Raw genomic sequence first — 9,957 nt, 5'->3', positions numbered from 1 at the left:
TTTCAGTTCTGATGCGAGTTTTTAGCTTCCTAAATTGGGTCTGTCTATTCTAAAACATACATTCTAAAAATATATGTACCTTGTATTTCGTTACTACAAAATTACATTTTTGGCCTTTTAATTTACAAAATTAAAAAAGTGATCATTGTCTTCTACTACATTTTTGCAAACCTTGTTTAACCTTTTGTATATTCATAAAGGCCACTGATTTATTGGCAAGATTTTATCCAACTTTATTTTTATATACATTTTTTAATGAAAAAAATATGTCAAAAATGATCCTTAGCTTGAAAGGAAGTAGGGTATTAAGAATTCATTTTTCCCATCTCCCCAACCCCTCCCCTTTGGCAACCATCTGCTTGTTCTCTATATCTGTGAGTCTGTTTCTGTTTTTTATCTATTCATTTGTTTTGTTTGCTTAGATTCCACATATAAGTTAAATCACAAGATATTTGTCTTTCTCCAATTTATTTCACTGAGCATAATACCCGTTAGGTTCATCTATGTTGTCACAAATGGCAAGATTTCATTCCTTTATATTGCTGAATAAAATATTTCATCGTACATTTGTAGCGTGTTTTCTTTATCCATTTACCTGTTGATGGACATCTAGCTTGCTTCCATGCCTTGGCTATTACTAGTAATTCTGCAGTGAACATAAGGGTGCATATATCTTTTAGAATTAGTGGGGTTTTTTTTTTTCCGGTTAAATACCCAGAAGTGGAATTGCTGGATCATATGGCAGCTCTATTTTTAAATTTTTGAGGACTCTCCATACTCTTTTCCATTGTGGCCGCACTGATTTACGAGCCCACCAAGAGTGTACGAGGGTTCCCTTTTCTTCACATTGTGACCAGCACTTGTTTTTTGATTTATTGATGTTTAGCCCTCCTGCAAGGTGTGAAGTGATATCTCATTGTGATTTTAATTTGCATTTCTCTGATGATCAGTGATATTGAGCGACTTTTCATATGTCCATTGGCCATATGTTTGTTCTCTTTGGAGAAATGTCTATTCAAGTTGCCAGCCTGTTTTTTAATTGGATTGGGTTTTTTTTTGGCGTTAAGTTATATGAGTTCTTTATTTATTTTGCATATTAACCCCTTATGTGTATCATTTATGAATGTCTCCTCCCATGCAGTAGGTTGTCTTTTTGTTGATGGTTTCCTTTGCAATGCAAAACTTTTTAGTTTGATGTAGTTGTATTTGTTTTTTCTTTTATTGCCCCTGCCTTGAGAGCCATGTCCAAAAAAATATTTCTAAGAGCCATGCCGGAGAGTTTACTACCTATGTTTTCTTCTAGGAGTTTTATGGTTTCATAGCTCACATTTAAGTCGTTAATCCATTTTGAGTTTATTTTTGTATATTTTTATGTATTTGAATATATTTTGATAAATCTGTGTTTGTCAGGAAGATGGCAGTAGCTTATTGCTATCTAGTAAATATTACTGTTAACCATGAGAGACTTCATTTTTTTACTTACGGAAAATTTTATTTTAACTTCTCTGTCCCCTGTGACCTAGTTCCTTATTTCTTTTACTTATATATTTTTATGCTTCGTGATATTTTCACTTAACATATAACTTCCTAAACTGTTGTGTGCATTAGCCCAGCATTAGGAAAGTTGGATAATTTTTCAGTCTCCAGATGTTATACATTTCAATATGTTTCTAGGAATTTGCCTGTGAAAAGAAATTGAACTTTCAGTGGAAATTTCAAAGGAATTCTTGAGAGTAAACCAGAGCTGGGTACTTGATACTGACCAGTAAGGCCACCCGGTGTGTGGCTGCTCCTTTTGGCTATCTTGTGGAGAATAATACTTCTTTAGGAATTAGTACCATCATGTATTCAGCAAATTATTTTTCGATGCTATGTCTACATAGCTTTGTTAGATGAAGTGAAAATGACAAAATTGTGATGACAAAATCATAACAGACAAATCTTTGTCTTTAAAGACATTCAGATGTGTTGGCACGAGGGCTCTGAGCAGCAGACGCTGCGACTGGTTGGTGTGTGTAGCAGGAGGAAGTTCACCACATATTTGACCGTTATAACTAACTTCCCATCACCCGTTGGGTAACAGGGCTTATTTCTTGCCCGCTGATTTTCTAGTTTAGATTATGAAACAATGGTCATTAGATCTGACATACTGACTATAAATTATTAAATGACTTGTATTCACTAGGAAAACATATGACGTTTAATTGGTTGGCTCTTTCAGAGAAAGCTATACATTTGCAAGAGGAGCTCACAGCTGTTAATTTAAAAAAGGAACAACTGATTCATTCTGTAAATCGTGTGAAAGAACTTGAGGTAATTGTTAACCCTATTGTTTTTGTGAAATCAGTGTTAGACAATGTATGAAATTTTAGTTTTAGTCATATATAATTTATCATAAGTTATCCTCTTGATGTGTTTGGACTGTATATTATGACTAAGAAGGTGACGGCCGAGCTGAAGTTAATTCAGCAGTTCTGCATTTCCATCTTAGCCTCCTAGGGAGGCATAGAACGAGTATGTGTTTGGGGCCTGGAGTCCTGTCTGAGTCCTGTCTCTCCCTTACTTCTGTGTGCCTCCAGCCACGTTCTATGACCTCATGTTCCGTATCCGTAGGTTTTGGAATACTGCCCACATTCCATGGTTGTTGAGGGACTTTAGCGAGCTGACTTCTGTGCCTAGCCCCAAGCAGGTGGCCAGTGCTTGTCAGTTTCCGCCTCAGCCTCTGCTCCCTTCCCACCAACAGCAGGTGACGTTCCTCTTGTTATGTTGGGATCTTACAGATGAAAACAAAATGAGATGCGTTTCTCACATGCCAGTGTGACTTTATTTCTGTTCATTCATGTGTTCGCTATCGGAAGGATAGAGCTGGAACTTTAGGTACTTAAAATGTACACTGTATAGAAAATTTATTTTTGTGACTGCAGTGAGTTATTTGAGAACTTGTAGGCTTTTCTATCCAAACACGAGGTATGTTATAGCAAGAAAAGGAAAGCACTCTACAGCAGGTTTGTGGTATCTCACCTTTTCACTTTTAAAAATATATATTGCTATAATCTGTGATTGCTATTGGGACTTTAGTGGCATCTGAAAAACGGGGTGATAATCTTAATCAGAAGCACTTACTCTGTAGGACAAGGTTCTACATAAGTAAAGTTGGGTGAACTTCCCCCAGCCCCAACTCTAGGGCAAAAGATGACTTTCATTGTTGTAGTTTGGGTCTTGTTGTTGTAGAGAACCAGACTTCTGTCAAGTGACCTTAATTCATTCGTACGTAACTCCCAGCTTAAAGCAGCCTGCCAGCTTTTACTTAAGCAGCACCATAAAGCCACTGTTCAAATGTGTTCTACTTTTTCAATTCCAGCTTGAGCTAGAGTCTGTGAAGGCCCAGTCTTTGGCAATAACAAAGCAAAACCACCTGCTGAATGAAAAGATTAAAGAGATGAGTGACTATTCCCTACTAAAAGAAGGGAAACTGGAGCTTCAGGCACAAAATAAATTACTTAAACAACAAATTGAAGAGATTAAAAATGAAAACTTGCATCTCTTAAACCGTATGTCTTTTTTCCTGATTTGCATATTTTCGTAATTCATATTAGTTAAGTGTTTTGAAACTGTGCTTTGTATCTGTAAGGGAGGCTTCAGTTGGGAAATTTTTATAAAGTTAAGACTCTCAGTTCGAGGTTACTTCCTTTTTGCTTGATATTGAATAATTAATAGTGTCATTAAGAGGGAATATTTTTAAGCTGTACAAATCTGCCTCTTTGGATGGGACTGGATTCCTGTCGCCCTCTGCAGGTAGAGTTTGGCTGGTGGGGACATCCCCAGGCCCTGGGAATGAGGAGTGAGAGTGAGGTTGAGGTCGATGTTGCTACCGCCCTCCCCTGCCCCGCAACCACCACCATCTCCGTGGCCCTGGGCTGGCCCCGCACCCAGCCAGGCAAGGTCCAAGTGCTTGGGAAGTGGCCTCTCCGGGTCTCGGAATTCCTCCCTCCCCGACCCTCTAGGCCCAAGGAGTGGTGACAGCATGGCTCCATTACTAGCCCAGGGAACTGCAGCATACTCTGTGGCTATCCTACATAGGCCGTTCTTTATTAGCGGGTCCTCTGGTGGCCCAAATGGAGGAACTCCATCAGCTTTCTGCCTGGACACCAAGTGCTGCTGACAGGCACAGATCAGAGTGAGCCTCGGGGTGGCCATCAACAGGTTTTGCTGGAGGGTTCCTTTTATGCCTCCTGTGCGTGGTAGAGGACAGAGGTGGGCATTCAAGTTAATTTAAAGATTTGAAAGAATTCTTTTACTCGGAGTAGGACTATGTCAAATAGTAAAGTTTGCATTTACATGTCTTAAATTCTTTTCTGAAATTTGTGAGTCAGGATTGCTCTTAGTCCACTTAATAAAAGTAATATAAAGTTAATTAATTGCATGTGTACAAAGAAAAGAACAATTTAAAATCTCTTTAGCTGCTCTTGTTAAGTGAAGTGCGAGAACTTCAGGTTCATAATGGCCAGGCTTTTTTACCTCCTTAGGCATAGCTCAGCCATCTCCCGAGCTGGCAATTTTGCAGAAAGAATTAAAGAAAGCAGAAAATGCTATCATGATGGAGCGTAAGGAGTTTGAGGCCCAAAAGCAAGCTCTGCACAAACAGCTGCAAACCGAAGTGAGTACTGCTCTTTGCAAGCCACGCGCTAGGCCAGTCACTTTGTAGTTGTCTAAATTTGGCTTATGTCTCTTGAGCGTAAATCAGATTGATCTTAACATCAAAGGCTACCCCTCCCATATGCCAAGGGTATCCTTTCTCATCTGAGAAAATTCTTAAGTGATTATGACTTTCTATGTATAATAGTAATAAAACCCAGAGGCCAGCAACCGCACCCAAACGCAAGATTGTCCCGTCCTGATGGTGCCCACTGGTAAAGTGTTACCGAAACCTTACCCCGCAACTGAGAAATATTGACATATTTCTGATATCTGCTTCATACCCTGGAAGCTGTTCTTTGAGATGAGTGAAGGAGGTGGGAAATTTGTTTGAATGTTCTGTTGTTTTCTACAGACCCGTGGATTATGGGTGTAAAGCTACTCATTATTGGCAAAACAGAAAAAGAGAATGAACCCGAAAAGAGAATTGTTTCTTTTGACGTGAGCTGTGATTTCCTTTACATTGGTTTCTTTTCCTTCTCTAAATCTTTTCAGATTGAGCATTCCGCACAGCTGAAGGCCCAGATACTGGATTATGATGCCTCCGTAAAGAGGTTAACTATGCAGGTCGCCGATTTAAAATTGCAACTGAAACAAACTCAGACAGGTCAGACATTTTTAACCTCTAAATATGTGTATGGTGTGTAAAGCTTCTGACGTTGGTGGAAATGTAATGATCATTAATCACTGAAGTTTTAGTAATTCTCATAGTAGGGGAACACCATAGACACACGTGTCACCTTAACGGTAAAATTCCCTATCCATTTCTGGAATACCAGCCAGGTTATCTGCTAAAATGACTTGCTTTCACAGGTGCCCTGTGGCTTGAGAGAGCCTCATACCCAAATAGGAAAGGTGTGGTGGTGACACGGAAGTCCCCAAATCCATCCTGGACCTAGGCTTTTTTATATTTTTTTACCCTGATAAGACGACCAGTCGGCTCCTCGCTGTTTTTACCCTTGACAGACGAGTAAATATACCGGAGAATCAGGGTGGCCTAGCAAAAAGAACACGGCTACTGCAATCGGAAAACTAATTTTGTCTTCGGACCCCAATTTTGAAGTTAGTTTTTTGACCTTGGGCACGTTTAGCTTCTTTGGACCCCAGTTTCCTCATTCGTCATGGAGATAAGAATAGCTACCGTGCCATGGTGAATGACGATGAAACGAGGTGGGTCCTAGCCCAGTGCCTGGTACTCATCAGACACTCAAGGAATGTTCCTGCTGTCATGTTATTGCAGTCTTCACTGTGGATGCATGATATCTGCCCCTTCCTGCTTCATAAGAAGTGTACCGAAGCTCAGATGCCTTCTCTTGCCGCTTTCAACCCCGAGGACGTTTCTGTGCGTTACCAGTTGAACTAGTTTCTCAGCTTCCTGGTTCTGGGTCTTCCTCAGTTCCCACTTACACTCTTCCCTCCTCAGTCCTTGTTCCTTTCTCCCGCACTGGTTTTATTTTTATCTCTATTCATTTCTACTCTTTCCTCTTCCTCATTTTCTCTCACCAATTCTGTTTGCCAAACTGCCCATAACCAAAATCATAGCGATCTTGTGTCATGAAAAATAGTTTAATGTAGACGGAACTTTTTCGAACACAAGCGTCGCCCAGTGCAAGCATCTGTCCTGGAGGCGTTGCAAACGGGCAGCTGTCCCATGTACTAGGTTTGCGTTAGGAAATCCCAGTGTCCCCGTGCCTTGCTTACTCGTGTGACTCGGCCTCAGCCCCCCCCACCTGCACTGTGGGAGCAGTGAAAGTCGTCACCTCACAGCCTTGTCTAACTGCGGGTCACCCCTTACCTGAAGCTCAGGGCCTGCACTGGGTTTTGCCACAGCCCCTGGTGTCCGGGGCGGCATCCCGTAGTGATGAAACATGTCGATTGATTCACATCAAATGTATGAATATCCACACTGGGTAGAACAAATAAAGATTATTATATGAGTTCAGGTCAAGTATATCAACCAGATGAGTTCAGGTCTGGTTAGGCTTTGCCACCAAATAAATTACGAGTAAATTTTCAGTTCTCAGAGCTTTTTGGATATCAGGGTTGCGTATAATGGATTGTGAAATAATATCATGGGTTAAGAAAGAAGGCCTGTGAAACTGTGGCTGGTACAGAGGAGCTCTCACTAGATGATAATAAATAAGTATTGGCATCACCGTGGCTTCAGAAACTGTTTAATGTGCAAGTGTGTCCTTATTAATACCTTCTTTAATTTTTCAAAATAATATTCTCAAGTTTATTTCTCTTTTATCTTCCCCTCATTTCTCATACTATTTCCATAACCCAAAGCCCTAGAGAATGAAGTGTACCGCAATCCAAAGCAGTCTCTGATCCATCGTTCTGTCCCCGGATTCATGGCGCCTCACGATGGTGACACGAGCGGGGACTTTTTGAAAACTCTCAAAGAGGAAAAGCCGATGGCAGTCACAGTTACACCAAGGGTCATACATTATCCAAACACAAGCACGGATGGCAGCTCCCCCGATTCCGACCTTGAGTTTGTAGCCAGTACCAAGGCGAGAATGAGAGAGCTAGAGCGAGAGGCCAACCGCTTGGACAAAGCTTTCCAGGATTACCAACGAAGAATGAGTCAGTATCCCGCCACCAGGACCCCACTGGCAGCCAGGAGCCCGCCAGCCCTGCACTTGCTAGGAGCTCTCAAGAGCATCCCTTCGGGTTCCTCCGAAAGGAACATGTTGGCAGAGGACGGGACCGTGTCTGAGCCGCCTGCGGGGGACGTAGCAACAGCGCTAGAGGGCACCATGGCCTCACGGCTGCGCAGAGGCACTTGCCGACGCCCCTCCTCCACGCCCCTGGCAAAGGCCAAACGAGGCCTTGATGACAAAATGCATCTGGAAGGTAAGCTGCAGAAAGGGTTGCGGCTGCTTGGCTTGGATAGCCCGGGCCCTCGGATCTCTTGTCTGAGGAAGAGCACAGCATTGGTGTAGGAGGCCATGGGCCGGACTGGCAATGGCATGTTCCAGCGTGTCGCCTGGCACGCACAGGTGTTCAGATCGTGACTGGCTTTTCTTTTACTGGCGGGCGATTGGTTTTCTACACTTCACTGTTGTCGTTGCAGTTTCATTAGGTGCTTGAATCGTTCCTTCTTTGGATCATGTATGCATCATACTCATCTGTTTGCAAGGATGATAGAATTTGTTTTCCAAGTAAGAGCTCCTTAGAAACCACGTTGCTTTTTTCGTCCGCGTAACTTGTGATATTCTTGCCCTGTTTCCTTCTGCCCCTTAGGCCTGGGCCGAGCCCACGTGGCGGCTGCCAGCCCTCGCTCTGACAGAACGCCCCGACCTTCTCCTGCCGAGTCTGGCCGCAGCCTTCCGGTCCATTCATTCTCCAGCTCCCTGAAGCAGAAGGCCAGGTAAGTGCCCTGTTCTGGTCGGCTTGGCCCAGGCTGGTTAGCCACATGGGGTCTCAGCTTGACGTGTGTCAATATGGAATTTGCAATCAGATGGTAAGATGATGTGTGATCTTTGGGAATCATCTGAAGTACCTGGGGAAAAAGTCCTTTTAGCAAATAAGTGATTTCTATTTGTTTGCTAAACTTGATACATAGAATATGTACTGTGATATTAGTAAGCACCTTCATAGTTCCATGAATAGACATACAGAAGCTGCAAAAGCAAACAAATTCAGTTTATTTATAAACTTGAAGCAGTTTCACAATACATTAAAAAGCCATTTTAAAAGATATTTTGGTATTTAAGCATAAACAAATAAAATTTTAATTTGTCTTACTGAAATTCCAAAGCTGTTGTGGCCCTAGGCTATGATTGCTGAAGCAGGAGCGGATGTGTTGGAAGCTGGGCAGTAGGTCGCCCAGGCTGGGGTTTGACCCACATATTGGGTCCCCATGGCAAGAGAGTCCGACTCCTTAGTTCTGGGCTCCAGGCTGGGCATCTGCCTGTTGGCTCAGTTTTACCCTACGAAGTTGAAAACCACTACATGTGCCTATTGTGGTCCTAGAGCATGTAACTTTTTATATCGCACTCTCGTGATAAAGCTGAGACAAGACACACATGCGCTGACTTCGGGTACTCTGATGCATAGGCGGTTTGCAGTATTGCATCCTCAGCTGGCTCCTGCTGATGGCGTGCAGAATTTGTTTTTTTCAAAAATGGTGGTTCTTGATAAAATAAACTCTTAGGAACAGCATTGAGAGTGCAGCGTCGTTCTCAGTGTAGCAGTGGTAGTGCGTGCCTCATCATAAGTTGGCTGTGAGGACTACCAGAGTCAATGTGTATTAATCACTTAGAGTGAGGCCGGGCGTGTGGAGGGCGCCCAGTGCTGTGTAGCTCTTGTTCTCACTGGGAACAACTAATTTTCTAAAGCGTTTTCTCCAGTCACAAAAGGCATTCCGTCATCCTGTGCCCTTGGGTCTTATGTTATTAGAGCTTCACATTCATGAATTTTATTCTTCTAACCCAGTCTTTATCAAAGGCAAACTGAACTTCAAGACAAAAGTGAATTTTCAAATCCCGACAAGCTGTCTTTTAAGGATAATGAGGAACTTGAATCATCTTTTGAACGTAAGTTCAAGTATAAGTACCGGTTTTTATAAGTTGAAAATGTAGAAAGCTTAGTTTTGGTGAAACATATCCATTGTTATAAAAAGCAAAGCAGTTATAAATTAGGACATGTATATTCTGTGATAAAACCATAAATACAAATATATTGCCTCTTTTTTATATCACAGAGATTTTCAGGGATGCATTTCAGTTCTGTTTTTTAAAAAATTCAGACTAACCAATAATTTTAAAGTTGGAGATGAGCCCGCAAGCGATCCCTTAATTTATCAAGTTTAGGATTGCCTCAGATTTTAAAAAGTTATTTTTTAATTTGTTTCTTTCCCTTTTTTATGGAATATGATGATGCTAAGTAATTTTTCCTTAGAGCGTGCAGATTCTATCCACTGCCTCAGGTTTAGAAATGCCCTTCCTAGTGAAAGAACGGAGGGGGAAGTGTACTGGCTTCATTGTCTAGCAAGTGGCGTCCAGCCTCTGGCCCGCCTCGGCGTGTTCCAGCAGGGGAGGCTGCTGCTGAGCTATAAAATGGGTGGTCATCTCTGAAGTTCTTTCCAGCTTGGGAAGGCTTTATGTTTGTACAGAACCTATTGCATAGCCTTGTAAGCTTCATCGCCAAGTCTGAAGGTATATTTTAAAACAGTTAAATGACAGGGCTTAGTCAAATTTGCAAATTCTTTGTAACTAACTTTAAGAGCTTTCTTAACTCATTGATATTTCAATA

General features: G+C 41.9%; 1 protein-coding gene across 4 annotated transcripts in view; it reads left to right on the top strand.

Annotated features, from left to right (window-relative positions):
• OFD1 (OFD1, centriole and centriolar satellite protein) overlaps positions 1-9,957 on the top strand; it is a 44,131-nt gene that overhangs the window by 19,958 nt on the left and 14,216 nt on the right. For all 4 annotated transcript variants that reach the window (XM_025046593.1, XM_025046592.1, XM_025046595.1 and 1 more), the window contains 7 exons: positions 2,220-2,313; positions 3,362-3,551; positions 4,527-4,657; positions 5,191-5,302; positions 6,985-7,554; positions 7,945-8,071; positions 9,139-9,239. In XM_025046593.1, coding sequence (XP_024902361.1) covers positions 2,220-2,313; positions 3,362-3,551; positions 4,527-4,657; positions 5,191-5,302; positions 6,985-7,554; positions 7,945-8,071; positions 9,139-9,239 — 1,325 coding nt within the window. The remainder of the gene's footprint in view (positions 1-2,219; positions 2,314-3,361; positions 3,552-4,526; positions 4,658-5,190; positions 5,303-6,984; positions 7,555-7,944; positions 8,072-9,138; positions 9,240-9,957) is intronic.

The sequence above is a fragment of the Pteropus alecto genome, unplaced genomic scaffold, assembly GCF_000325575.1.
Source record: "Pteropus alecto unplaced genomic scaffold, ASM32557v1 scaffold23, whole genome shotgun sequence".
Classification (NCBI taxonomy): Eukaryota; Metazoa; Chordata; class Mammalia; order Chiroptera; family Pteropodidae; genus Pteropus; species Pteropus alecto.
This window is presented reverse-complemented; position numbering and strand designations above follow the sequence as displayed.